The 12,552-nt window shown below is 61.9% G+C and overlaps 1 protein-coding gene across 1 annotated transcript in view; it reads right to left on the reverse strand.

The window, feature by feature from the left end:
• Nucleotides 1–1,327: 1,327 nt before the first annotated feature.
• The window catches only part of PLXNA4 (plexin A4), a 426,904-nt gene continuing 415,679 nt past the window's right edge, over nucleotides 1,328–12,552 (reverse strand). The window contains exons 29-32 of the mRNA XM_051848990.3: nucleotides 12,165–12,334; nucleotides 8,882–9,094; nucleotides 3,053–3,203; nucleotides 1,328–1,558 (exon numbers count right to left, since the gene is read on the reverse strand). Of these exons, the coding sequence (XP_051704950.1) occupies nucleotides 1,463–1,558; nucleotides 3,053–3,203; nucleotides 8,882–9,094; nucleotides 12,165–12,334 (630 nt within the window). The 3' untranslated portion in view covers nucleotides 1,328–1,462. The remainder of the gene's footprint in view (nucleotides 1,559–3,052; nucleotides 3,204–8,881; nucleotides 9,095–12,164; nucleotides 12,335–12,552) is intronic.

The following is a 12,552-nucleotide window of genomic DNA, read 5'->3' on the forward strand; positions in this document are numbered from 1 at the left end:
CTCAGGTTCTTTACAGGGGCCTGGGACCCCTCACCACACCACTGCTCGCCACAGCCCAGGCTCACCTGGTCCTCGGTTCTGAGCACACACTTGCCTCACTGGCGAAAACAGTCTATCCCCAGGTGGAAGGACAGATGGACGGGTGGGTGCCCGGCCAAGGCCACCTTCTGTCCCCTCCCACTTCCGGCCAGGTCCACCCCTCCCAGACACACCAGGCTGGGGCTGGGCCTGGCTGGCACGTTTTGGTCTGTCTCGGCGAGCCTGTGCTTGAGTACGTGTGTGTCAGTGACGACCGCTGTAGAGAGGAGGAGGAAGATCGACTACAGAGACCGCGCAGATGTTGAGGAAACACTTCCAAGGAGGTCTGGACGGCCCAGGGACAAGGTCGGCTGCATAGCAGCGGCACCAGGTTCTGCAGGGAACAGGGCCTGGGCTGGCCGCCCCAGCCTTCGGTGGGCTCCCAGGAAGGATGGCTGGAGGTAGAATCTCCTGGACGCACTGCCCTTCGCGGTCCACACTGACCCTGACCAAGGGTGCCGAAGGCCAAGGCGGGCGGAGGCGCTTCCTCGAGACAGCGCCCAAGGCTCTGGCAACGGACTGGACCCATGACTATGGTCGTGACTCACGTGCACTGGGGGATTCATGAAAAACAGCAAGGTCTGCTTCCAGGGTAGACGCAGCGCGCTCTCGCTTTCTCCCTCTCTGTCAGACCCGAAGGTCAGCAGTGTCTCCTGCTGGCATGCCCCCGCCATTCCTTCTGCCAGCTGCGCCCGGCAGGGGAGGAGGCCGGGCAGGCCGGTCCCTGCGGGCACTTGGAAGGGCTCCGTGGCGATCGCACGGGGACACGAGCACTCCCAAGGAGCGGCTGCAGCTCCTCCCACGTTCTCTGCTCCGGTCTGGGGGAGGTGTGGGTCTTCTGGCATCTGCAAAGCACCTAGACCACCAGCGGGCCCCTTGGAGAAGGAGCCACGGGGAGGGGCGCCAGGTGGTGTCTTCCCGGGGAGGCTCTTACCGAACTCCCCGCCTCTCCCCTAGGCCAAGGTCTGCACCCGGGGCTCCCGAAGTGGAAAAGGAGGCAGCAGCCCGGAAACAGCCTCTGTCCACGGCTCCTCCACGCTCGGGCCCCGCTGCTGATGGACAGCTGGCAGGACAGCCCTCCACTGGCATCTTCTGGACGGGTCCCCGAGCAGGGGCCCAGGCCAGCCCTGCGCTGACTCAGGGGCCGGGACCCGCTCCAATCATGTCGGTAGAGCAACTGAGAGACGAGAGATTCAGGAAGGAGGGAGAGACAGGAAGAGGCGGGGGGGGAGGGAGAGGGAGAGGGGGGGAGGGAGAGAGGGGCAGCGCTGCCCAGGGGGTGCTGCTGATGCCAGTCGGACTTGCACTTGGTAAAGATGATGATCTAGACTGAGGCACGGCTTGGTGTGTCCCTCCCTCCAGGACGGCCCTGGAAGGTCGGTTCTCAGCTGTCGAAGCTCAGGAGGGCCATGACTTGCTCTAGTTTGTAGGCCAACTTCTGCTTGCCACACTGGTCATCGTGGTCCAAGGGTCCCAGGATCTGCAAGGCCAGGGACAGGGAGGTTACTGGTTATGCATACGTGTCTGGGTTCTTAGGGTGCACACACACACAGCCATGGTTGACAGGTCTGGAGGACACGTGCCCCTACAGAGGCACACAGGGCATTGCTGGGCGGGTAGGCAGCCTGAGCCATGTGGGTGGGAGATGTGGGAGGCGCCTGGCCATGGCACACAGCGGGTGGGCAACCATCTGGCAATGAGCAAGAATGCCATCACACACGGCACCGTGTCTGCCCAACATGTGTGTCTACTGCCCATGGAAGTCGCCTGTGCAAAGACACCATGGCTCCCTGCAGGTGAAACAGCAGGTAGCCTCATCTCCAGGGTCAGAGTGTATGTTTGTACTGGCCGGAAAGACGAGTGTCTACAGGGGCAGTTACCCCAGGACAGACTGCCTGTCTAGGGAACACAGCAACCCAAACCACACCCTCGTCTCTTCTTTTAACTTATTTATTTGGAAGAGTCACAGACAGAGAGGGAGAGACAGAGAGAGGTCTTCCATCCTCTGGTTCACTCCCCAAATGGCCACAATGGCTGGAACTGGGCTGATCCAAAGCCAGGAGCTTCTTCCGGGTCTCCCACATGAGTGCAGGGGCCCAGAGACTTGGGCCATCTTCTACTGCTTTCCTAGGCCATAGCAGAGAGCTGGATCAGAAGAGGAGCAGCTGGGACTGGAACCAGTGCCCCTCTGAGATGCCGACACTGCAGGCAGAGGCTTAGCCCATTACACCACGTGCTGGCCCCAAACCACATTCTCTTCTGTTCTTTGATCCGATTCAATTTGGTTCTACTTTAGTCTATCCTGCTCTGTTCTATTCTACATCAAACTCCACCAAACCCCATGGTTTGCCCATGAAAGTGGGGAGGTGCTTATTTAAACAAGATTAAATCATTGGTGGCATTGTGGCGAGATGGGTTGAGCTGGCATCTCATATAGGCACTAGTTCAAGTCCCAGCTGCTCCACTTCTGGTCCAGCTCCCTGCTGACGCACCTGGGAAGGCAGCAGAAGATGCCCCAAGTCCTTGAGCACCTGCACCCTTGTGGGAGACCTGGAAGAAACTCCTGGCTCCTGACTTTGGCCTGGCCCAGCCCTGGCCATTGTGGCTATTTGGGGAGTGAACAGTGGATGAAGGATCTCTCTCTGACTTTCAAAATAAATAAATGAATCTTCTAAAAGAAGAAAATTAGAAGAAAAAATGGAAAATCAGAGGAAATATGGGGGGTGGGGATAAAAATACAGACAGAAGAGGAACAGGTCTTTCTGTATCTGAGGAGGGTGGAGATTAAGGCAGCTGTATGGCAGGCAGCACTCTTATCTCCAGTCTTCTCAGCACAGCCCGAGGCCCGGCTGGGAGACTTTCCATGGCAGAAGCGGGGACGGGGGTCTGGGGGTGTTCTTGCACATGCGACATGCAAGCTGTCTCCCATCGCTGCCCCTTCCTCCCAGGAGACCCCGAGCAGGGCACGGCCCACCTCCTCGCTGTATTTGCCCACGTAGGAGAAGATCTCTGAGAGCGCGCTCATGGTGTTGAACTCATTCATGTGCATCCGGGACTGCTCGGCCAGGTACGCGTTCATGTCCTGGTCGCTGATCGCCGGCATCTTCCCGATGTCTGAGTAATACCTGCCAAGGGACAGGGGTGGGGGAGGAGCTGCAGCCGTGCGTGGAGAGTGGCAGGGGGAGACAGGACTCCCAGCACCTAGCGTGCACTCCAGGAAGTGGGTGCCCCAGCTGAGACCACCTGGGGACCACAGGGCCCCCAGGAGGAGCCCTGTGCTGTTTCACCTGCAGGAGGCACAGACGGAAGGGACCTGGGTCAGCAAGGCCCGGCTGCAGGGCGGACAGAGCAGGGGCAGGAGTACGAAGGACCTCGCCTCGCCTAGCCACTTTGCTCCCAGCCAGCCGGTGGTCCAGCCCGACTCGTGCCCCTTGGATGCCTCCTCCCCCAGGCACAAGAGGTCTCCTCCAGCGGAGCCAGGGCTCCTGGGAGCAGTTGCTCTCCCCTGGTGCCCTCCCCTCTCCTGGGGTTAAACGGGAGGAGCCGGGGCTGGGGAGAGAGGCTGGCAGAAGGCAATCCGTCACTGTCACTTGCAGCTGTGCACTGCTGTCAACTGGTTAATTAGATGCCAGCATTTACATTTTTAATTTCTGCAATTTGACATTTTATGCACTAAACCCCGCCGCCCCCCCCGCCAGAGGGGAGTGGTGCCGCTTCCTGAGAAGGAACCGGAAGGCCCCGGTGTCCCACACACGGTCACCTCCACTCTGCTGCATGCTCTCAGGCTCACAGATGGTGCAGAAGACAGGCGTCAGGAACCCGGGGAGCCCCCACCAACCCGAGGGTGGCCAGGCCGGAGAATGCCAGCCCTACAGTGGGTGGGGGAGTCGCGGGTGGCGGGGACGAGGGGAAGACCAGGGAGACGCTCTCTGCCAGCCTGGAACCACGCAAGTGCTGGAGACAGTGACGGGCCCCGCTGGATCCCAGCTCTGCCCCTGGCCTTGACCCTGTGAGTGCAGGGGGCATTCTCACCCCCCTCCCTGGCCCTAGGCCTTTCCCAGTCCACAACTGTCCACGTGCCTCCCCATTGGTCCTGTGCTGTCCCGCCAGCGCCCAGGAGCTGGGTGGGAGGCAGCTCTCCTGCCTTCAATGCGATGACAGCTCCATCTGCCCTGGGCCAGCTCCTGCAGGCCAGGGCTGGGATGGCTGCCCTGCCCTGAGCCACGGCCGCTGGCTTTGGAGCTCTGTCCTTGCATCTGGCCAGAGGGGAAGGTGGAGGTGGGAGGGCAGGGGGAGGGCAGGGGGAGGGGAGCCCACCCTCTGGGAAGGGTGCTAGGGAAATCAGGTGCAATGCCAGCTCCCCAGCTTGGCTGGCTGGGGTGGGCTGGGTCTCAGTCCCTGACACGCTGCTGAGACAGGCAACAGGTGAAATGCTCACAACGTGACCTTTCTCAGAGCAGCCTGGGGGCTCCCTTGAGGCCGTGCTCCCCCAGGCCCTTAGGGACTCCCATCCTTCACAGCCCCCCCCCCACTGCACCCCTCGTTCTGCTCCGGAGCTGTCACGGCCGCCGCCTGCCTGTCCTGCCTCACTTGGTGCCGCGGCCCACTGCAAAGCACACCCTCAGGCTCCTCCTCACCCCGCGTTCCGGGTGATTTGGTGACCTTGCAGGGACAAAAGTTCCCACGACAGCCTCCACGCATGGTCACCTTTCCCCTGGCACAGTCAATGCCAACGTCCCATTTCATAGCAAATGACCTGGGGTTTCAGCGGCGGCTCCCAACCCTGCCATGTGCCAGGGGGATGTGTGCCACAGTCCCCTCAAGGGCCGTGCGCCTCCCAAGGAGCCCTGTGTGCCCAGTGGAGGTTATGGTCACAGGCGGCCTTGGGGGGGGGGGCGGTGAACAAGGGACACCTGAGCCGGCTACACGGATCCCAAACAGAGCTGGGCCACAGCTACAGCCAGTCAACACTCCAGCGGGGTTCCCAGAGGGGACACAGCTGTCCCCTGGTCCAGTGTCACTGGGGCTCCCGCTGTAGCCTGGATGAATCCTGACGCTCACGGGAGCCCAGGGCAGGGACTGCTGTCCCCAAAGTGAAGGCAGAAGCCCAGCACTTGGTCCCCTCACAGTGGTTCTCCTCAGGGCAGAGCACTGGAAGCCCCTTTATTCCAAAGAGAATATGACAGGAAGAGAGAAGGAGAGAGGCTGGAGCCGTGGGGGTGTGCAAATGGCCTGGGGCTGGGGCTGGGGCTCCACCCACCCATCTCACGTTGATGGGCCATGCGCCACCCCCACGGCGTTCCCAGTCAAGTCCACGTGGAACAGCCTTTGTCCTGAGAGGGCTGGACTGGCCCAGTGCACATCGGTGACCACACATGGGTGGCTCAGCCACAGGCGTCGTCTTGGCGAAGTGGTTATGGACAGCTCAATGCTGTGTGGCTGGCTCCCTCTCCAGCCTGTCTCCACCCAGCCCTGCCCGGTGCTGATGGGTCCCAGCCTCTCTGCAGGGCTCGACTGATGCTGCCTGGACCCCCCAGCACCCCCACCCAGGGCTCTGCCAGCCTCACACACCCCAGCCTGATGCCCGGGTGGCACCCTCTCTGGCGTGTGCGCGATTGCATCCTCCTGGCCCTTGCTGCACTGGTCTCCATGCCCGGCTCCCGGTTGAGAAGTCTTACTGATTGGGAAGGCTGCATCAAGCCCCGGGAATGAGCTTCAAACCCAGGTTCTCAGCTGTGCCGTGAGGAGGGCCAGGGCAGCCCGGGCCCCTGCACCGGAACTTGGTCCTGTCCTACAGGTGAGCCCGGCTTCAGACGGGGTTGGGTCTCTGCAAGTTCGCTAGGACCCCTCCAGCCGGCCAGCCCTTGGCAGGTGGAAGCTGCCTTTATCCAGCTTCACCCAGCTCTCTGGCTGCATTGGCCAGCATCCCTGGGGGCCCTGGCACGGTCCTCAGGGAGCTGCTACCAAGGGGAAGGTCCCAGGAGTGGCTCCTCCCCGCCGATCAGTCTGCAATGGGATAGGACAGGGGCGCTGGCCGGGATCCCAGGCCCAGAGTGGGGCAGTGGGGTTTTGCGTCTGCCTTAGGACAGCTCCCTGGTGATTGGGGAGATGGTCTCGGATGTCTGAGTGTTCTGAGAAGGAAGAAGGTTTGTCATCCCTTCCGGCACCCAGAGGACAAAGACATGATAGCTATTTTGAGCCTGGTGCTCTGATGGCCCCAGCACTTGTCCATTGAGGCCGTGCATAGGAGCCCTACCCTCTGCGAACCACGACACCTCTCTGGGCCCAGCAGAGTGAAGGCCTCACTGCCAGAGCACCCTCCCCCTCCCCCGCCACTGTTACAGCTCCCGGGTCCTGCTGAGCTCCTGCCCGTGTCTTCCCTGACCGTGGGTGCCTCGAGGAAGGGATGGAGTCTGGCATATCCCATGTGCCCAGTAGACGCGTGATGAAGGCCATTCATGCCCGGCCTGGAGCAGCGCCTACGTTAATGACACGACTGGCCCTCACCTCCTGCACTGCTCCCCAGGGCGCCCACCATGGGTGTACAGCAGGATGGACAGCTTCCTTACGGAGCGTATTTAATGTTGAAAAGTCTTGGCCTTTTTCAGGCCATGACACACGTGACGGATAGCCATCAAGTGTGTGGTATCCCCGGCCCAATCCCAGGGGCCCAGTCTGACTCCATTGCCTTCCTGGGGGTAGGGGGAAGCCAGCGATGCTGAGTGACTGAGGCCCACGACACTCGAAAGCTCAGATCAGAGGGCACGGCCACCAAGACGGGGCCTGTACGGCCGGGGGTGAGGCTGCAGCTGGTCGTGGGCCACGGCCATGTCCTTGCGTCCTTGGTGAGGAGGCTAATGATGAACGAGGGGCACGGGCTACCCCCCCTTCTCAGAAGCTGGAAGTTTAATGGGGGAGGGAGGGGCCGCAGCACTGGCATTAGCAGGGCTTTGGGGCAGGAACAACGGGAGGAGAGGACTGTGCACAGGGGCCCCCCGGCTGCAGAGGGTCGCCCTGTCCCCCTCTGGCCTGCAGGTGGCCAGCGTCCTCTGGACCCCGAGGGGAGTCTGCTCCCTGCACCTCACTCTGCATCAGAGCAGGACGCGCCCAGCTCCACGTGCAGCCCTGTCCACACAGCTGGTTCCTGGACCCTCACCCCGTGTGGGGCCTCAGGAGGGCAAACGATGCCCTTCCGGAGTGGGCAGCGGCTGCTGAGAACTGGCGGGGAAGCGGCCAACAGAGCCACAGGGACCGCGGCTCGGCGCGCACCCGGCACTGAGCCCACGGGGGCCACCAGCCCAGCAGGTGCCTGGCCTCCCCTCTGACAGCCAGCCCTGCAGGTCACGAGAATGTCCCCGCCCCTTCCCCAGCCTGGGCCTCGGTCAGGGCTGCCAGGGGCCCTGTTGCTGCCTCTTCCCTCCCGCACTGCTCCTGGAGGGAGCGGGCCAGCACGCAGCAGGGGGAGGTGACTCAGACATAGGCAGATGTGAGGACAAGGGGGCGTGGCCACTGCGGGCACCCGCAGGGTACCACAGGCGGGGGAGGGCAAGCATGAGCAGACCCTTCCGGGGAGTGGGCAGGCTCCACACTCCGTAATTATCCCCTCTGCAGGCCGGAAGGCAATTCTCAGACGTGAATCATGGGACGTTCTTTGCCATGGACAAAATGGTACTGTTCATTTTGTCTTTGGGCATTAAGTCGAAAACAATTTCTGATCTTATTTTTCAAGAAGCGAACAATTCTGAGCTTCCCTCAGTTTTCTAATCTAAGCTACCTGAAAGCGACAGAAAGGAAGTCTAAAGCAGGGATACCACGTATAGTGGTGCAGGTTGTCCACTGCACAAACGTACTGCGCTCTGAGTGCAGGCTGGGGCTGCCAGCCAGCCCATCACCCACCAGAGAGGGGCACCTTCCGTAATTCACGCTTAGGCACCATGTGGGTTGGCACGGGCCCTATCTGCAAGTCTCACAAGTAGCAGAACGGAGATTCGGGGAGGTAGCTAAGAGGCTTGGACTGGGGTCTGTTCCATGCTGGCCGTCTGCATTAGCTTGAGCCGATGACGTAGCCATTCTGGGCGTGCATTTCCTTATCTTCCCGGGCAGAGAAGGAGGCTCTCGTCCCTGTCCTCCTGAGCTGGGGAAACCAGTGGAGCTTCCGCAGTGCCTGAACTGGGGTGCGGGCACACGGAGCCGACATGGCCCAGACGGAGCCTGTGGCTCCTTCCCAGGAGTCAGTGCGGCACTGGGAAGGGCCCAGCCCTACAGCTCCCAGGTGGACCTGCAGCACAGGGGCTCGGTGAGAGACGGCGCCTGCCCGGGGCCACACGGCTGGGGAGACACTGACCACACCGGGGCGTGGGGGTCACGGCGAGAAGCTGCTCGGAGGGTGACAATGGCATCTTCACAGAGCTGCCGGGTGGATGGGAGAGATGGGCGGGGCCTCCAGCCTCTCTGTGGCCAAAGGCTATTCTGTCCCTTGGAGCGCAATGACCCGGCCTGCACCGCAGGTTCGGTGGTGTGGACGTGTGTGTGTGTGTGTGTGTGTGTGTGTGTGTGTCTGCCCCAGTGCGTGGTGGGATGTGTGCTCCTGCCCGCGTGGTGATCTGAGCAGGGAACAGCGCCCCCTTCTGGGCCTGCAGGACATTTCAGGGCTAAGCTCTGCAGAGGTTCCCAAGCTCTCGGCAGTGGACAGCAAGACAACCACAGGCCCCGGGAGTGGCCACTGCGGGACCAGGCCGAGCGGAGACAGAGGGGCCTCCAGCCAGGGCCGTGCAAGCCGGGCCCCTCCCTGGCCGGTACTCACCTCTCCACCCAGTTCTTGTAGCTGGGGATGTCCTTGGCGTAGAGCAGCTTGTTGGAGGGCGAGTCCTTGCCCAGCCGGTGCTCCGACGTGGAGCAGGAGTCCATGAAGGTCTGGGCCACCACCGACAGGCAGGCGTCCGTGATGCTGTTCTTGTGGATGTCGAACACGAACTGCGGGTTCTTGATCATGTTCACCCAGAAGCGCAGCGGCAGGCTGTGGGGAGGGGAGTGGTGGGTGTCGGGAGAGGCTGTGGCTTGTCTACCAGTGCTTTCTGGAGGAGGGGGAGGGCTCAGGAACGTGCGGTGCTTCCTCTGGACTGGAGAAAAGGTGGGCTTCAAAGTGGCCCTGTGGATGGTCTGAGCTGTAAACTATGCCTGGGGGGCCGGCGCCGTGGCGTAGTGGGCTAAGCCTCAGCCTTGGGTGCCGTCATCCCATACGGGTGCCGGTTCCAGTCCCGGCTGCTCCACTTCCTATCCAGCTCTCTGCTGTGGCCTGGGAGTGCAGTGGAGGATGGCCCAAGTGCTTGGGTCCCTGCACCCACGTGGGAGACCTGGAGGAAGCTCCTGCCTCCTGGCTTTGGATCTGCTGCAGCCATTTGGGGAGTGAACCAGCAGATGGAAGACCTCTCTGTCTCTTCCTCTCTCTGTAACTCCACCTCTCAAGTAAATAAGTAACTTTTTAAAAATGCATGTGTGTTCCTATGCCCTGAGAGGCCTGGAGGAAGGGGCGGAGGCTGGGTTGCAGCCAGGGAATCAGCAAAAACAAAGGAGAAAAAGCGCGCTGAGTCACTCGCTGGGTCCTGGAATCTGTGGCTAGGCACGGAGCGGGACTGGGGGGGACCCCTGCCCACCTGCCTCCTCTGGCCCTGCCTCCCGCAGCCTGCTGAGTCAGCAGTGAGGGGTGGGGGGGATGGAGGGGGAGGGCGCTGGGCGAGGGAGCACACTTTCCCTCCCCTGCTCCCCCGCACCCCCACGTCCCCTGGTGTTTCACTGCTGTTTTTGTTGTTATAGTTACAACTGCTGGTGTGTGCTTGGCTTTGCCTCTTAGAACCTAAACCCTTTGGGCTGCGTTCCTTCCATAACGGTGCGTGCGATGTTTCTATAGGGGATGAAGCGGCCAGCGGCCAGCAGGTGCAGTCGACACGTGCTAGAGCGCTGGCGAGACCTGCCACTCAAGTGCACCGATCCATCAACACGTATTTACTGCGATCCTGACAACGCTTGTCGGCTTGTGCTTCAGCGCTGGAAATCGGGAATGGGGAATCACGGGGCCGCAGCCCGGGGCACCCCCGTGAGAGATGGGAGTCGCGGCCGCGCCCATCCGCCCCGAGGGGAGAGCAGGACCCTCAGCCTGGGTGCCCTGCACCTGCCGGGCTCTCCAGGAGTGCTCCCTGGAACTGGGGCTGCAGGAGCCCACATGTCCTGCCCGGGCTGCTTACTCCCCCCCTTCTAAGCAGGTGGTGATGACAGGCACACATCAAACAGGGAAGCCACAGCACCCCTGGGCTCTTGCCTAATGAAATATTAACATATTATTAACATTAGTGGTGCCGCTCATCTCTGGTTGATTGCAGGCACTCAGGCTAAGTGAGCAGGAGGTTTATTTAAAAGAGAAATGGTAGGGGGATGGGCGGAGGGTGAGTGACACCTTGGGCCCAGAATAAAGAATCCGTCATTTTCCAATCCATCCTCCCTTAAGCGCTGACTGCTTCTCTGGCAGGGCGGGAGGGGTCAGGTCAGGGGAGTGTCATTGGTGGGAGAACTTGAACTTGAATGCTTGCTGCTGTCCCTGTGCCGGGGTTTCCTTCACCTGGATCTGGACCTGGACTTTGTGTGCTAACACTGGACTAACTGGAAAAACTGGCATAGAAGGTGGATCTGGGGTCGGTGCGGGCATCCCTTATGGCCTCCGGTTCGAGCCCTGGCTGCCCCACTTCCTGTCCAGCTCCCTGCTAAAGCTCCCTCCTGCTAAGCCTTGGAGGGATGGCCTAGGACGGAGGACAGTGTGGGCAGGGACGTCTCACGTCCTGAAGGCTGTGGTGTTTAAGGGGGAGGGGCGCAGCTGGCCAGCCAGCAGACGGGCTGAGACGCCCAGGGGTTGAAACGCCGCCTCACCCGAGGGCGGACACAGGACTGCAGAGCGAGGACGTGGGCCTCTCCCCGTGGGGCAGCCCTGAGCGAGCAGCCCCTCGTGCAGGCAGCTGGGGGACTCCACCGTGGGCAGCCTCGGCTCTCTAGCTCCACGGGACAAACCATGCAGCAGACGGGAAGCTGGGCCCGGGACACTGAGTCAAGGGTTAGCGCCCCTGCCTGGCCTCCTCCTACTCTGCATTACCGCCTGGGGTCCAGGGCCGCTCGTCTGCATGCCCGGCTGTGCCCCGGACCTTACTGGTCCGTGCAGGGTCAGGCACTGGGCAGCGGGAAAATGATCCGGGGAAGAGCGACCTGGGAGGGGGGCCACGTGAGCGGCCGCCCTGGAAGCAACAGGGACTACATATAAACCAGCCCCGCTGCAGTTGGGCTGTCCCAACAGAGACCGCGTGGGGTCCCGAGGCCCGGCTCCGCGTGAGGTTCAGTCCCTGGTGCTGATGTCTGACCTCGCAGCGGGAGCTTGAGATGCAAACCACACATGGAGGAGAGGCCGGGGCGTGCCTGCTGTCTCCCAGGAACGCGGAGCAGCCGCAGGCAGGCCTCTTCCCCACCCAGAGCTGGGAAAGGGAGCTGTGTGGCAGGTGGACATGGCTGCTGCTCACCTGGGTGATTCCGAGGTGCGCTTCGAAACCTGAGTGTCAGGTGCGACCCCTCTACCCCAGGTGCACATGGCAGCTTCCTCCCGAGTGCTCGTCTGTGCAGCCTGGCTGAGTCCCTGGCCTCCTACTCTGCTGGCTTGCGGAGGACAGGAGCCATATCCTACTAGCCTGTGATCCCCAGGCCTAGCCTAATGTCAGGCACCCAGGTGGCACCTGCATGGGAGAGTGGCCTGCTGGTGACATCGGCTCATTGTTGGTATTGTTGTTGCTCATTTAGCCAACTCAGTGTTTGTTGATGGACTGACAGATTGACTGATAGAAAGGTACCCAGACACATCTGACTCAGGGAAGTGAGAGAAGAAGGGAGCCCAAAAATAGAACAGAGGAGGTTGGCGAGGGCTGGAGAACGCACCTGCCGGTGCAGCTGGGCTCAGCTGGCCAACGCCTCCCCGGGGCCTGGAGGACTCCGGGCCGCTGCTGGGGCTGGGCGAGCACTCCCCCGCCTCTGCCGGCGCCCCGCCTCCTGTCACTCACCAGTTGCTCTTCCAGGTGTGGCGGACGTGCGGGTCGTGAATGCCATGCTTGTCGGCCTGCTCGTCCAGGAAGTCGAACATGTATTTGATGGCCAGGGGCAGGGCGGAGCCCCGGTGCGCCGTGCTGAAGATGGTCTCAAACAGGTCGTCCACGAACTTCTGCAGCGTGCCCTGGGGAGGGACCCACAACAGCTCTGAGGACGGGCTCCGGAGGGGGGGGACGCCCCAGGGTGACGGAGCCCACTTCCACTGGGAGAGGGTGTGCACCCCTGAGGAGCAGCCACTATGTCCTAAGGCACGGAGGAAGGCAGGGAACGGGGCTGGCCAGCGAGCAGGCGCAGAGCAAGGATGCAGACAGCGTGGCCGGCAGGCCAGCACTGGCCTCTCTG

Source organism: Oryctolagus cuniculus, chromosome 3 (assembly GCF_051225735.1).
Source record: "Oryctolagus cuniculus isolate XC-2025 breed Fujian yellow rabbit chromosome 3, ASM5122573v1, whole genome shotgun sequence".
Lineage (NCBI taxonomy): Eukaryota > Metazoa > Chordata > Mammalia > Lagomorpha > Leporidae > Oryctolagus > Oryctolagus cuniculus.